This window comes from Zea mays, chromosome 9 (assembly GCF_902167145.1).
Source record: "Zea mays cultivar B73 chromosome 9, Zm-B73-REFERENCE-NAM-5.0, whole genome shotgun sequence".
Lineage (NCBI taxonomy): Eukaryota > Viridiplantae > Streptophyta > Magnoliopsida > Poales > Poaceae > Zea > Zea mays.
In genome coordinates, this window is record NC_050104.1 from 26444695 (window position 1) to 26460991 (window position 16297).

Consider the following 16297-nt stretch of genomic DNA (forward strand, 5'->3'; position numbering starts at 1 on the left):
TCAAAACATTTACATATTATAAGATCTCAAGGACAAGGCACATATGTAGAAAGCTAAGACTGATTCTTCACATGAATGTTTAACAGGTGCGGATGTCAACATTTGGGCAAAACAAGGTAATTGAAAACCTGGAATAAACTGTGCTGTCTGTGCAGCAGTCATGACAAACAGTCCTAAATTACGACATCTCAAATATGTGTTGGTTTCACAAAAAAAGAATCTTTATAAGACTACCTTGTGGCATTGGCTAAAAGGATTCAATATGATTGACAGTTTCATTCAAGATACATAGTAAGATGCAGTCGCAACAAGCCAAATTGAAGCACACAGAGCAAAAGATTTTTTTTCTTTCTTGAAATCAAAGTGACGAATTACACAGAGAAGTCAAAATCACGTAGGTAAATATGTAACACGATATAGTCTTCAACATATGCATTCTGATCATAAAAGGAAGAATATGATTCATTGATATCCATCAATCAAAGGGTACAACAGGGTGACTGGCCAGTCAGTTTTCTGTTACATTACTCCACCCCAAAGGGCGGACAAAAAATCTGACCTCAAATTGCTTCTCCAGTAAGAACAGACACAAGGAAATCAAAAGAATTTGATCCAACATTTCTCTTGCAAAATAAACAGTGCACACAAAAACTTGTGCCGTGGTACCAGAACTCCAGAGATCCAGGTTGGGATCTCACTCTATCAAACACAGGTACACAACTCCGGTCTCCATATGAACCAATCACGCAGGCAGGAAGCAAGAGAAGAAAGGATCACGAGACGAATAACCATCCACGTTTGTAGCACATGAGTGTGATCACCGTCGCCGCCGACCACACAGCCACGATCCACCGGGCCGCAAGCAATGCGGCCTCCTTCATGGCAACAGACCATCCAACAAGCCAGTACATCCCCTCTAAGCCCTCAAAGAAGTCCTTCCCTTGAACCCGCCACAATGCAAGCAGCGACAGCACGAGCAGTGGCGGCGCAACGAGCTGCGTGGCCACGGCGCAGAGGTGGTGGTTGTGCAAGAAAACCTTGGCCCGGCCGTACTCAGTGTCCGGCGCACGGCTCGCGTGCAGACGCTGGTACCAGCAGAACACAGCCTCATTGAGGTACATTTGCACGGCAGGCCGCGCCGCCAGCAGCTGCAGCCCAGCCGCGGCGGCGAGCAGCTTCGCCTCCTGTTCCGCGCCATCCATGAATCCGCAGCATCGTAGGATCGTGGCCGTGGAGGAGACGAGGACGGTAAGGTGGAAGATGAGGCGCGCCGGCGCAGAGGACGATAGCACGGCGAGCCCGGTGCGGGGCTGGTCAGTGCCAAGCCAGAATGCGCGCGCGAACCGCGCGGCTGGGAGCGCGGCGAGCGACGCGAGCGCGCCGGCGAAGGGGCTGGATGAGAGCAGAGTGGTAACGAGGAGCGCGCCGAGCGCGGCGGCGAGCAGCGCGGGGCGCGGCGACGGGACGACGACGTGGCGGAGGAGTGCAACGAAGAGGTAGGCCGCGGGGACGAGCGGCGCGAGCGGGGAGGCCCCGGGGGCGGCCGGGAGCAGGAGCGCGGGCAGAAGGAGCGCGAGCGGGAGGAGGAGCGCGAGGTGGTAGGCGGCGAAATGGGGGCGGGAGGCGAGCGTGGCGTGGGAGAGCCGGAGGCGGTAGAGCTGCGCGGAAGTGGCGTCGAACGGGTCCTTGTCCTTGGCGGCGCCGCGCTTGGAGGAACCCGGGGCGGGACCGGCGTTGGAGCCCGGCGGGCGGAGGACTGCGCGCGGGGTGTTGGAGGGGACGGCGTCCGGGTGGATGTAGGTGTGGAGGGCGTAGAGGAAGAGGGAAGGGAGGTGGAGGAAGTGGGCGGCGGCGGCGAGCGCGAGCGCCGCGGCCGCGTGGAGGAGCGCCGGCGGGATCGGGACGGGTAAGGACACGGCCATCGCCGGCGGCTGGAGCTGGTAGGTAGGTGGAGCACTGGATCTGACTGAGTGGTGATGGGAGGTGGCCGGTGGGTCGGCGGAGAAAGCAGGGCAAGGCTGCGCAGCACAGGAGAGGAGCAGGAGAGTGGAGTCGGAGATGGACCAAGTGCTTGGATGGAATTTGGGCCAAAACCCTGTGGGCTTCAGAGTTGGGCTCGCATATGCAGATCTGATGATTGATATAACTAATCTCATGGCACTTTTTTGTGTTAAAATATCAACATTTCTCGTAAAAAATTAACAATTCTAAACAAGAATAAATAAACACCAAAATAGATTAAAAAAATTCAGGACGCATGTGCAGATGTGATCGGTATTGATGTATTGATCGTATGACACTTACTGTTAAAAAAATATATTATGATTGATATAGAATAGGAAATAGAGTAATATATGTGTGCAGGAGAGGTGCTATATAAATGAGAATTTTGATGACTAGGATAGATTTTTTTTTGAGTATGGATATAGAGTTTTATGATTACGGATAGTCTAAGTACAAGTTGTGAATACAAGGAGTAAGAACGTACATTTTTTAAAAATAATAAACAAAGTTTGGCAAAAGAAAATGTGAAAATGGGCATCATATCATCGTTAAATGCTTATAAGCGCCAACCAAACAATACATATTTTGCAGGTGTACTTTCAAGCAAGAAAATAGCAGACATTTGGCAGTGTACCAGTACTAGAACCACCAAAAAATGTAAGCTCAAAAGTCAAAACACCCACTGAAAGCAGAAAATTGTGCTACATTGTTTTACGTTCATAATTCCATTTCAAGCAGACAAACACCTGAGTCGTGACGAACAAAGTTGGGTACACGCACCCAGACATTCCAATGAGCGGCACACATATATTTAGATACTATTATTATTATTGCGTATATCATACAATTGCATACACTAATCACAGCGAGCCTTCTCAATGTCTGCAGTGAAGGAGTAGCAAAAAAAAAAAAACTCATGGCAGTTTATTTATTTCATCAGGTGGGGCCAAATGAATAGGAAGTTCACAGACTGAATAATGGTACAGCAGACCTAGCTTTCATTCTTTTTAATGCAGAGGAGAGATCACTCCCCGCTCAGGATGGGGTTGATCAATGGCTTCATCTGAGCAAGGTAAACGATAGCATACCTACGGAGAAAAATTAGTACATGGTTAGCGAACGAATGGAGGAGCCTCAATATCGAGTGTTGAGTGAGCCAAAAAAAAAAATTGAATGATACAGGAATGAAGGTACAAGTAGCAGAAAGCAGGTTTCGTCTTTTGGATATTTCAAACTTCTACATATCATTTTTATGCCACTTCCATGTTTCCAACTAGTAGATCGCTACTACTACATACACCCCCCACTCCCACCCCCCACCACCCCGGGAAAGCAGGAACAAAAACACCTAGATAAAAAGGCATAGTGCGGAAGTGTGAACTATGTCTCCACATCCTTCATCTAGTCAGTTAAGAATCAGTTAAGTTGTGAAAAAATGAATTCATAACAAACTTCCCAGTGTCATGTTATTTGCCTGATCAATAGAATATAAAGTGGGCACATGTGTAGTACAAGGACTAGTAGAAATGAATGCATAACAAACTTTCCAGTATCATCTTATTTGCATGAGATCGATAGAATTTAAAGTGAGCGCATGTATAGTACAAGAACTAGTTGAAAGATTGTTTGTCAAGATCAATAGCTGAACAGCATCATGAAATTATTATTACCTTTTAAAAAAAAATATTAACTGTACATTAACGGGACACTAGAGACTATCCCATTATATTCACCCAGTTTTGATGATTGTTGTAATGTTAGCTTTAAAAAAATGTTTAGTTCATATGGCATCCTATCATAGTAGTCATTTTAAAATAAGATACTCACCTCATTCCAAATTATAAGACATTTTGCCTTTTGTAGATTCATGTTTTTTGCTATGCACTTAGATATACATTCTATCTAGATGCATAGTTAAAATAATGTATCTACAAAAGCCAAAACATCTTAAAATTTGAAACAGAGGGAATATTAACTACAAGGTGTCACGTTACGAGCTCAATACTTTTGCTACTCATGACTTTATATAATACAAGCGACACAAATATTTATGCACCTAATTGTCAATTATATTTGAGCTGTTAGTAACCTTATTAATAGAATAACAGCCAGAGATCACTTTATGAAGATAAAAGAAAACATGGATAGGAACTTACATCATCCAACAACAAATTACAGCTGTAGTCACCAAGGTCAAATGGAATCTGCACAACATAAGCCACAAAAGTCAAACCAATATGATATAATTCCAGGCATTTATAAATTAGTCAACAGCGACAGATAAAGACACTCATAACTTGTCATTTCTGAAACAAAGAAACATCCCAAAATTGTTGCAAGACAAAGATAATAATGGCCAGATGGTAACAGAAAAGTTGGAGGATGATTGCTGAATATAAGTAAAATATCTCAGAGATAAAATATAATAATAGCAAATGGAGAATAATTGCAATGATAAGTTCATAACTAAGAAGCTGAAATGGGATATATATATATATATATATATAATAATAATAATAATAATAATAATAATATCCATGAAAGCACATGAGTGCAACTGTCACAGTGATTTAAAGCAACCACATAAATTTAAGAGGCTACAGTTCTTCCCCTTTACATCCTAAATCTATGCAGTGAGGAGAATTTTCTGTTACCAATTTTAGGGCTTGTTCGGTTATTTCCAATCCATATGGATTGGAGGGGATTTTGACTTACTGGGGATTGAAACCCCCTCAATCCATATGGATTGGGGTAGAACCGAACAAGCCCTTAAGGGGTGAAAAGGCAGCATGTAACTTGTGGAAAATTATAAAAAAAGCTATATGTGAGCACACACCTATTACCCTAGCAACTGATGCTATTCTAAGATCCATGCTTCACCTGCATAATGTGCCACTTTTAGGCCCCATGCCCCCAGTCCCCCACTAGGCCACTAGATCTCAAAATGCATGAACTACCTCTGTTCACATGTAGTCACATGCACAAGTGTCTAAATTGTGTTCCATATTCGAAGTTCACCCATGCGAAATTAACCAAGGCTCTTCCATAGTTCCATACCAAATTTCAGAGAAGAGCAGGCATTAACCCTTCAAGACTGAACCAACTGGCTTAACATATTTGCACCCATGACCATTGACCAGCAAAGTTCGTCTGTGGTAATATCTGTGCCTAACCTTTTTATGGTCTTCTTAACATTTATCTTTGAGCAATGTAACTAAACAGAGCCCGAAACTTGGACAGCAACTTAGATATTACGTGACGAATTACAAGCTAACAGACAACAAGTTTAGGTCTGCTAGAACAAAGTTTGTGATTTAACTAAACTGTGCCGGAAACTTGGACACTAATTTAGATATTACGTGACGAATTACAAGCTAACATACAACAAGTTTAGGTCTGCTAGAACAAAGTTTGTGATTTAACTAAACTGCGCCAGAAACTTGGACACTAATTTAGATATTACGCGACGAATTACAAGCTAACATACAACAGGTCTGCTGGAACAAAGTTTGTGATTTAACTAAACTGTGCCGGAAACTTGAACACTAACTTAGATATTACGTGACGAAATACAAGCCAACATATAACAAGTTAGTCTGCTAGAACAAAGTTTGTGATTTCCCCCCATCTACAGCTCCGACAACCTTAACTCGATCAGCTTGATTGAATGGTAGGCTCGTCACGGGATCTCATAAATCAAATCTTCTCTAAAACTAGCCAATCTACCCAAATCTAGATCGTCATTCCTAACCCAACATCACCGCAATCGATCGATCTGCGGTCAAACCCGCCAAATCTAGCGTGCGGGATCAAGTCCAAGAGCCTCATGCATAATACCAAGCCCACAAGCGCACCACGCCGGGTCAGTGATCGGAGAAATCGGATCGAAGGGGACGGAGGGGGCATAAGCGGGGCGTACAGGTTTGTGGAGGGCCCGCGGTTGCAGCAGAGGAGCGTGAAGAGGGATGCGGCGACGCCGGCGAGGAGAAAGATGAGCGTGGTCACCCAGAACCCCATGGCCGTCCTCGTAGGCGGCGGCCTTGGCGTGCTCCTCCGGCGGCTACTTCTCGCAACCTCTCGCTGGCTGGATCGCTCGGTCGGGAAGACCGGAAAAGGAGATGGAGTTGCTGCTAGCCACGTCACGTGGGTGCTTCTGGATCGTAATAATTCGTTTATGGGCTCGAGATGGACTTGCAAAAGCATGCCGACCTGGGCTTCGGAGGGGCAAGGTATTATGTTTTTTGGGCCGAGGACGGTTTCACATTTTGTTGCAGCCGTTTTTTCTATACATTTTGTATAATTAGTTTTTATAATAACAATTGTTCGAGTAAAAGTTATATAGATACTACTATCGTCAATTTAAAATTTAAATGGGGTAATTTTTGTTCCATCAGTTCAATTAACAATATTTTCTCTTTTCTACACATGGTGACTTATAAAATCATTTTTTTTAAATGGGCTTAGTCAGAGATACAATTTGTATGATATTATAGAGCGCAATGATATATACAGATTTGAAGCTCAGAACCTTTTGGTTCAAAGCTATCTTGGTTTCTAAATTATCAATACAATTTTAAGGTCCGTATTTGTACATCTAAGTGTTTTATTCAATTATTTTAGCACCAAGATGGGTTGAAATGAGAAGGTGGTAACCTAGAAGGTTGTGTATGTCATTTGAGCTATGTAGTTTTTCTTATTTCTCTTTTCTATCTCTACTATATTAAAGCACAAGTTTTCATGGTTTCCACCATCATCGTGCTCCCCCACATTTATAAATAGTAAAAATAATAAAATTATGCACACATATGGATTTGAACAGTGGTTGTTGCCTTTAAACCCACATTCACACCTAGCTAGCCAAAATAACACAAATGTCTTTATATTTTATATTCTATACTTAAACATAAATGGAAAGTGTTGCAACATTACGAGCACTTTGCTAGTACGATTTGATGTGACAAAGGGCAGTCAGATTTATTCACTCCTGAAAGGGAATTAGGCTTACACCTATTTCCTAATTAATTTTGGTGGTTGAATTGCCCAACACAAATAATTGGACTAACTAGTTGCTCTATCCTATAAGTTATACAGGTGCCAAAGGTTCACAAAAAGCCAATAAAAAGACCAAGAAAAGGGTTCAACAAAAAGAGCAAGGGATAACCAAAGTGTGCCCTGGTCTGGCGCACCGGACTGTCCGGTGTGCCACCGGACAGTGTCCGGTGCACCAGGGCACTCGAGGCTGAACTCGCTACCTTCGGGAAAATCAGAGGGCGCTCCGCTATAATTCACCGGACTGTCCGGTGTGCCAGCGGAGCAACAGCTACTTCGCGCGCAACGGTCGACTGCAACGCATTAAATGCGCGCCTGCGCGCGCAGAGGAGCAGAGCACGCGCGGGTGGCACACCGGACAGCCTACAGGGCCTGTCCGGTGCACCACCGGACAGCCAGGCGGGCCCACAAGACAGAGCTCCAACGGTCGAACCCCAATGGTTTGCTGACGTGGCTGGCGCACCGGACAATGTCCGGTGCGCCATGCGACTGCAGCCTTCCAACGGTCACTTTGTGGTGGTTGGGGCTATAAATACCCCAACCACCCCACATTCATTGGCATCCAAGTTTCTACACTTCTACACCTTACAAGAGCTCTAGCATTCAATACTAGACACACCAAATAGATCAAATCCTCTCCCAATTCCACACAAGGCTTTAGTGATTAGTGAGAGAGATTTGTTGTGTTCTTTTGAGCTCTTGCGCTTGGACTGCTTCTTTCTCTCATTCTTTCTTGCGATCAACTCAATTGTAACCAAGGCGAGAGACACCAATTGTGTGGTGGTCCTTGCGGGAACTTCGTGTTTCGTTTGATTGAGAAGAGAAGCTCACTCGGTCCGAGGGACCGTTTGAGAGAGGGAAAGGGTTGAAAGAGACCTGGTCTTTGTGACCACCTCAACGGGGAGTAGGTTTGAGAGAACCGAACCTCGGTAAAACAAATCCTTGTGTCACATTCTTCATTTGCTTGCGATTTGTTTTACGCCCTTTCTTGGACTCGCTCTTATTTTTAACGCTAACCCAGCTTGTAGTTGTGATTAAGTTTGTAAATTTTAGATTCGCCCTATTCACCCCCCCTCTAGGCGACTTTCAATTGGTATCAGAGCCCGGTGCTTCATTAGAGCCTAACCGCTCGAAGTGATGTCGGGAGATCACGCCAAGAAGGAGATGGTGACCGGCGAGAAGCCCGCTACAAGCTACGGGAAAGCTCCATCGGGAGAGTCCTACTGAAAGGGAAATGTGCCCTTGGGCCATTTCTAAGTATTTTGGTGATTAAGTGTCCAACACAAGTGCCTAAGTGTTAAATTATGCCAAGGACTCAAGAAGTGCAAATCAAGATTAAAGGTATGTTTCTAGACTTAGTACTAGAGATGGCAATGGGTACCAGCTACCCGAAACCCGGTGGGTTTTTGCTCTATTAGGGTATGGGTTTGGGTCAATTTCTATACCCATGGATTTGTTAATGGGTTCAAATGGAAACCCAACGGGTACGTGGGCATGGGTTTGTTCTTCCACTACTCATATCCGCAAACCCATGGGTTTTTAAAACCCGCCTTAAAATCATCATTCCTTATAAATATGTCTCATAATATTATTAATCTGAATATGTTCTAATTGAAATAAACTTAATGTAACAAATTTTAAGCTAAAATTAGTTATCACTTGTTCCTTTTATCCTAGCTTATTAATGTATTGATTGTTATTTATATGATGAATTATTTTTTATGTTGATGTTAGTGGGTATGGGAAACCCGTTGGGTACCCGAAACCCGCATGGGTATGGGTTTGGGCAAAATTTTATACCCGTCATGGGTATGGGTTTTTTAGCGGGCATATTTTTTCTTCGCGGGTATGGGTTTGGGCAAGTAATACCTAGCGGGTTTTTACCCGTTGCCATCTCTACTTAGTACATTGTTTTGAAGACTAATATATTGTGTCTGAGTGCTAGAAACAGGAGAACCAATTTGGAAAAGACTTGGCTGAGCAGCCAAGACTCTGCGCAGTCTGGGTGCACCGGACTGTCCGGTGGTGCACCGGATAGTGTCCGGTGCACCATTCTAGCGTCTGTCAACTGGCTGCTCTCGGGACTTCGACGGCGGTGTACGGCTATAAATCACCGGACTGACCAGTGGTGCACCGGACTGTCCGGTGAGCCAACAGTCGGTCGGGCCAACGGTCGGCCGCGTAATCCGCGCGCGACGCATGACAGAGCCAACGGTCAGAAGGGGGCACCGGACTGTCCGGTGTGCACCGGACAGTGTCCGGTGCGCCAACGGCTCTGGATATTCAACGGTCGGCTGCGCCAAAGAAGGAAAGAAATCCGCACCGGACAGTGTCCAGTGGTGCACCGGACTGTCCGGTGCGCCAGGCGACAGAAGGCAAGACTTGCCTTCCTGGAATGCTCTCAACGGCTCCTAGCTGCCTTGGGGCTATAAAAGGGACCCCTAGGCGCATGGAGGAGTACACCAAGCATTCTCTAAGCATTCCAAGCACCAAGACTCCAATTCCGCTCATTTGATTCTTTGTGATAGCAACTAGAGCTCCATCTGAGTAGAGTACTCTTCGGGTTGTGTTGTGAGCTCGAGTTGTGACTTGTGTGCGTGTTGTGCTCCGATTTTGTGTCTTGAGTGCGTTGCTCATCCCATCCTTACTTCTGTGCTTCTTTGTGAACATCAAATTGTAAGGGCGAGAGGCTCCAAGTTGTGGAGATTCCTCGCAAGCGGGATATAGTAAACAAAGCAAAACACCGTGGTATTCAAGTGGGTCTTTGGACCGCTTGAGAGGGGTTGATTACAACCCTCGTCCGTTGGGACGCCACAACGTGGAGTAGGCAAGTGTTGGACTTGGCCGAACCATGGGATAAACCACTGTGCCTATCTGTGTTGATCTTCTTGTGGTTATCGTATCTTGCAAGAACTCCTCTCTAGCCACTTGGCTTAATTGTGCTAACTCCTAATCAAGTTTTGTGGCATTAAGTTTCAAGTTTTTACAGGATCACCTATTCACCCCCCCTCTAGGTGCTCTCAATTGGTATCAGAGTCGTTCTCTTCACGTAAGGGAATAATCGCCCGAAGAGATGGATCCTAAGGGCAAGGGGATGGTGATCAACGATAAGGAGAAGGAGTCCTTCGTCAATGAGCCAAAAGATGACAAGCCTACTGACTCAGGCTCAAGTCATAAGAAGAAGGACGGGAAGAAGAAGAGACGCATCAAGAAGATCGTCTACTACGACGACAGCGACGAGTCCTCCTCTTCCCAAAAGGACGACGACTACGAGAAAAAGAAAACGGTCAATTCAAACTTTTCTTTTGATTATTCTCGTATTCCGCAAGGTTCAAATGCTCATTTGCTTTCCATTCCCCTTGGTAAACCTCCTCACTTTGATGGAGAGGACTACAGATTTTGGAGTCACAAAATGCGTAGCCACTTGTTCTCTCTCCATCCAAGTATATGGGAGATAGTTGAGAATGGAATGCAATTTGATAGTACGGATAGTCCCTTGTTTATTAATGAACAAATTCATAAAAATGCACAAGCTACTACTGTGTTGTTAGCCTCATTGTGCAGGGATGAATATCATAAAGTGAGCGGCTTGGATAACGCCAAGCAAATTTGGGACACCCTCAAGATCTCGCATGAGGGGAACGACGTCACCATGCTCACCAAGATGGAATTAGTGGAGGGCGAACTTGGGAGATTCGCAATGATCAGGGGCGAGGAGCCAACCCAAACTTACAACAGGCTCAAGACCCTCGTCAACAAAATAAGGAGCCTTGGAAGCACGCGATGGACGGACCACGACGTCGTCCGCCTAATGCTAAGGTCTTTCACTGTCCTTGATCCACATCTTATAAACAATATTCGTGAGAATCCTAGGTACACCAAGATGTCGCCCGAAGAAATACTTGGAAAGTTTGTAAGCGGGCGGATGATGATCAAGGAGGCAAGATACGTTGATGATGCGTTGAATGGTCCAATTCATGAGCCTCAAGCCATCGCTCTCAAGGCAACAAGTAGCAGGGAGGCTCTACCTACCAAGGTGGCACAAATTGAGGCGGCCGGGCTAAATGAGGATGAAATGGCCCTCATCATCAAGCGATTCAAGACGGCGCTAAGGGGTCGCAAGGAGCACCCCAACAAGAACAAGATGAAGGGGAAGCGCTCATGCTTCAAATGTGGTAAGATTGGTCATTTTATCGCTAATTGTCCCGATAATGATAGTAACCAGGAACAAGGGAAGAGCGGAAAATGGGAAAAGAAAAAGACCTACAAGAAGGCTAAGGGCGAGGCACACCTTGGCAAGGAATGGGACTTGGATTGTTCATCATCCGACTCCGACAATGAAGGACTCGCCGCCTCGGCCTTCAACAAGTCGTCGCTCTTCCCAAACGAGCATCACACATGCCTAATGGCAAAGGAGAAGAAGGTAAACACTCGAAAGTCTACTTATGCTTCTAGTGATGATGAATCTAGCGATGATGAAATAGACTACGCTAGTTTGTTCAAGGGCTTAGATAGAACTAAGATTGATAAGATCAATGAGTTGATTGATGCCTTGAATGATAAGAATAGGTTATTAGAAAAGCAAGAGGATCTTTTGTATGAAGAGCATGATAAATTTGTAGAAGCACAAAATTCTCTTGCTTTAGAAGTTAAAAGAAATGAAATGCTTTCATGTGAATTGTCTACATGCCATGAATCTATCTCTAGCCTAAAAAGTGTTAATGACAATTTGAATGCTAAGTTAGAAATAGCTAGTAAATCAACCTCTCGTGAAGAACATGTTATGATTTGCAATAGGTTCAAAGATTTTAATGTTGATGCTTGTAGTGAACACCTAGTTTGCATTTCTAAACTAAATGATGAAGTGGCTAGTCTTAATGCTCAACTTAAGACTAGCAAGAATGAATTTGATAAATTAAAATTTGCAAGGGATGCCTACACGATTGGTAGACACCCCTCAATTAAGGATGGGCTTGGCTTTAAGAGAGAAGCCAAGAACTTAACAAGTCATAAGGCTCCCATTCCCACCAAGGATAAAGGGAAGGCTCCTATGACTAATAGTGCTCAAAAGAACCATGCTTTCTTATACCATGATAGGAGATATTCTAGGGATGTTCATCATGATAGAAGTTGCAATGATGTTGTTTCACATGCTTATGATTCAAATGCAATGTTTGCTTCAAGTTCTTCTATTATGCATGATAGAAGTTTTGCTAGGAAAAATGTCATTCATCATGTGCCTAGGAGAAATGCTGTTCATGCTCCTAGGAAAGTATGTAATGAATCTACCACTGTATTTCTTGCATGCAACACTAGATTTGTTCTTTCATGCAAAAATAAAAAGGTGATTGCTAAGAAGGTGGGGGCCAAATGCAAGGGAGACAAGACTTGCATTTGGGTCCCTAAGGCTATTGTTACTAACCTTGTAGGACCCAACAAGAGTTGGGTACCTAAGACCCAAGCCTAATTTGCCTTGCAGATTTATGCATCCGGGGGCTCAAGCTGGATTATCGACAGCGGATGCACAAACCACATGACGGGGGAGAAGAAGATGTTCTCTTCCTACGTCAAGAACAAGGATTCCCAAGATTCAATCATATTCGGTGATGGGAACCAAGGCAAGGTGAAAGGACTAGGAAAAATTGCTATTTCATCCGAGCACTCTATTTCTAATGTATTCTTAGTTGAGTCGCTTGGATATAACTTGTTGTCTGTGAGTTAACTTTGTAACATGGGATATAATTGCTTATTCACAAATGTAGATGTGTCCGTCTTTAGAAGGAGTGATGGTTCATTAGCTTTTAAGGGTGTATTAGACGACAAACTCTACTTAGTTGATTTTGCAAAAGAGGAGGTCGGTCTAGATGCATGCTTAATTGCTAAGACTAGCATGGGCTGGCTGTGGCATCGCCGCTTAGCACATGTGGGGATGAAGAACCTTCACAAACTTCTAAAGGGAGAACATGTGATAGGTCTAACAAACGTAACCTTCGAAAAAGATAGACCTTGTGCAGCGTGTCAAGCAGGTAAAACAGGTGGGAAGCTCTCATCATACCAAAAACGTGATGACCACATCAAGACCTTTGGAGTTGCTTCATATGGATCTCTTCGGACCCGTCGCCTATCTAAGCATAGGAGGAAGTAAGTATGGTCTTGTTATAGTTGATGATTTTTCCCGCTTCACTTGGGTATTCTTTTTGCAGGATAAAACTAAAACCCAAGGGACCCTCAAGCGCTTCCTAAAGAGAGCTCAAAATGAGTTTGAGCTCAAGGTGAAGAAGATAAGGAGAGACAACGGGTCCGAGTTCAAGAACCTTCAAGTGGAGGAGTACCTTGAGGAGGAAGGAATCAAGCATGAGTTCTCCGCTCCCTACACACCACAGCAAAATGGTGTGATAGAGAGGAAGAACAGGACGCTCATTGACATGGCAAGGACGATGCTTGGAGAGTTCAAGACGCCCGAGCGGTTTTGGTCGGAAGCCGTGAACACGGCTTGCCACGCCATAAACCGGGTGTACCTTCATCGCCTCCTCAAGAAGACTTCGTATGAGCTTCTAACCGGTAACAAACCCAATGTATCTTACTTTCGTGTATTTGGGAGCAAGTGTTATATTCTAGTAAAGAAAGGTAGAAGTTCTAAGTTTGCTCCCAAAGTTGTGGAAGGGTTTTTGTTAGGTTATGACTCAAGTACAAAGGCATATAGGGTCTTCAACAAATCTTTGAGTTTGGTTGAAGTCTCTAGCGACGTTGTATTTTATGAGACTAACGGCTCTCCAAGAGAGCAAGTTGTTGATCTTGATGATGTAGATGAAGAAGACGTTCCAACGGTCGCAATACACACCATGGCGATTGGAGATGTGCGGCCACAGGAACAAAAGGAGCAAGATCAACCTTCTTCCTCAACAACGGTGCATCCCCCAACTCAAGACGATGAACAGGTTCATCAAGAAGAGGCGTGTGATCAAGGGGGAGCACAAGATGATCATGTAATGGAGGAAGAAGCACAACCGGCACCTCCAACTCAAGTTCGAGCGATGATTCAAAGGAATCATCCCGTCGACCAAATTTTGGGTGATATTAGCAAGGGAGTAACTACTCGCTCTAGATTAGTTAATTTTTGTGAGCATTACTCTTTTGTCTCTTCTATTGAGCCTTTCAGGGTAGAAGAGGCCTTGCTAGATCCGGACTGGGTGTTGGCCATGCAGGAAGAGCTCAACGACTTCAAGAGAAATGAAGTTTGGACACTGGTGCCTCGTCCCAAGCAAAACGTTGTGGGAACCAAGCGGGTGTGACGCAACAAACAAGACGAGCACGGGGTGGTGACAAGGAACAAGGCTAGACTTGTGGCAAAAGGTTATGCCCAAGTCACAGGTTTGGACTTTGAGGAGACTTTTGCTCCTGTGGCGAGGCTAGAGTCAATTCGCATATTGTTAGCCTATGCTACTGAAAGGGAATTAGGCTTACACCTAGTCCCTAATTAATTTTGGTGGTTGAATTGCCCAACACAAATAATTGGACTAACTAGTTTGCTCTAGATTGTGTGTTCTACAGGTGCCAAAGGTTCATCTACAACTATACTAATTCGACTGTCCGGAATACCGTAGATTATTCCGGACAGGAGAAGCTTTTTGGAAAAACAGGCCAAGCGCGGACCGTCCGGGCTCCTGCGGCGGACCGTCCGCGACACAAGAATGACCCTCGGACAGAACCAATGCAAAAACACAAGTTTCCACTACAGACTGTCCGGAGGAAAAGCAAAGACCGTCCGAGACCTCGCGCGGACCGTCCGGCCTCAGGCGCGGACCGTCCGGTCGGTAAGAAACCGAAAAACCCGAAGGTGACGGGTTCGGAGAAATGAATTATAGGGGGCCTCGCGGACCGTCCGCGGTGCACGACCGGACCGTCCGCGACTGGCTCTGTCTAACATCTGACGACACATTAAATGCAATATAGCCGTTGATATAGCCGTTACTGCTGACCGTTGCATTTTCAGCCGTTGATCTTCAAGGGCGGACCGTCCGCACCAGGAGGGCGGACCGTCCGCGCTCAGCAGAATGGCCCAACGGCTAGGAAGTGGTTGGTGGCTATAAATACAACCCCAACCACCTCCATTCACTTCATCCAAGCATTCCAACCTTCAACATTCAATACAAGAGCTAGCAATCCATTCCAAGACACATTCAAAGCCTCCATCTCTCCAAGTTTCACAATTGAGAACAGAGATCATTAGTGATTAGTGACTTGAGAGAGAAAGTGATACGTGTGTTATTTGTCGCTCTTGTCGCTTGGCGTTTTTCAATCGTGCTTTCTTGATTCCTTCATTGCAATCAAACTCACTTGTAATTGAGGCAAGAGACACCAAACTTGTGGTGATCCTTGTGGGAACTTTGTGTTCCAAGTGATTGAGAAGAGAAAGCTCACTCGATCCGAGGGATCGTTTGAGAGAGGGAAGGGTTGAAAGAGACCCGGCCTTTGTGGCCTCCTCAACGGGGAGTAGGTTTGCAAGAACCGAACCTCGGTAAAACAAATCCGTGTGTCTCACTTGCTTATTCGCTTGGGATTTGTTTTGCACCCTCTCTCGCGGACTCGTTCATATTTCTAACGCTAACCCGGCTTGTAGTTGTGTTTATATTTGTAAATTTCAGTTTCGCCCTATTCACCCCCCCTCTAGGCGACTTTCAATTGGTATCAAAGCCCGGTGCTTCATTAGAGCCTAACCGCTCGAAGTGATGTCGGGAGATCACGCCAAGAAGGAGATGGAGACCGGCGAAAAGCCCACTACAAGCCACGGGAGCACTTCATCGGAAGAGTCCCGCACCAAAAGGAGGGAGAAGAAGAAGAGCTCCTCCAACAAAGGGAAGGAGAAGAAATCTTCTTCTCACCACAAAGAGAAGAAGGAAAAATCTTCTTCCCACAAGCCGCATCGAAGCGGGGACAAACAAAAGAGGATGAGGAAAGTGGTCTACTACGAGACCGACACTTCATCAACATCGACCTCCGACTTCGATGCGCCCTCCGTAACTTCTAAACGCCAAGAGCGTAAGAAGTTTAGTAAGATCCCCTTACACTACCCTCGCATTTCTAAACATGCACCTCTACTTTCCGTCCCATTAGGCAAACCACCAACTTTTGATGGTGAAGATTATGCTAGGTGGAGTGATTTAATGCGATTTCATCTAACCTCACTCCACAAAAGTATATGGGATGTTGTTGAGTTTGGTGCACAGGTACCGTCGGTAGGGGA

At 45.1% G+C, this 16297-nt stretch overlaps 2 protein-coding genes across 2 annotated transcripts; both read right to left on the reverse strand.

The window, feature by feature from the left end:
- Positions 1-438: 438 nt before the first annotated feature.
- Positions 439-2040, reverse strand: LOC100501921 (uncharacterized). Its single transcript, NM_001196559.2, has one exon. The coding sequence runs from the start codon at positions 1920-1922 to the stop codon at positions 774-776; it is 1149 nt and encodes a 382-aa protein (NP_001183488.2). The 5' UTR covers positions 1923-2040; the 3' UTR covers positions 439-773.
- A 715-nt stretch (positions 2041-2755) lies between these two features.
- Positions 2756-6204, reverse strand: LOC109942225 (V-type proton ATPase subunit e1). The gene is made up of 3 exons (XM_020544032.3): positions 5924-6204; positions 4161-4208; positions 2756-3092 (listed from the first exon to the last, which is right to left on the reverse strand). The coding sequence occupies exons 1-3, from the start codon at positions 6019-6021 to the stop codon at positions 3029-3031; spliced, it is 210 nt and encodes a 69-aa protein (XP_020399621.1). The 5' UTR covers positions 6022-6204; the 3' UTR covers positions 2756-3028.
- Positions 6205-16297: the final 10093 nt, after the last annotated feature.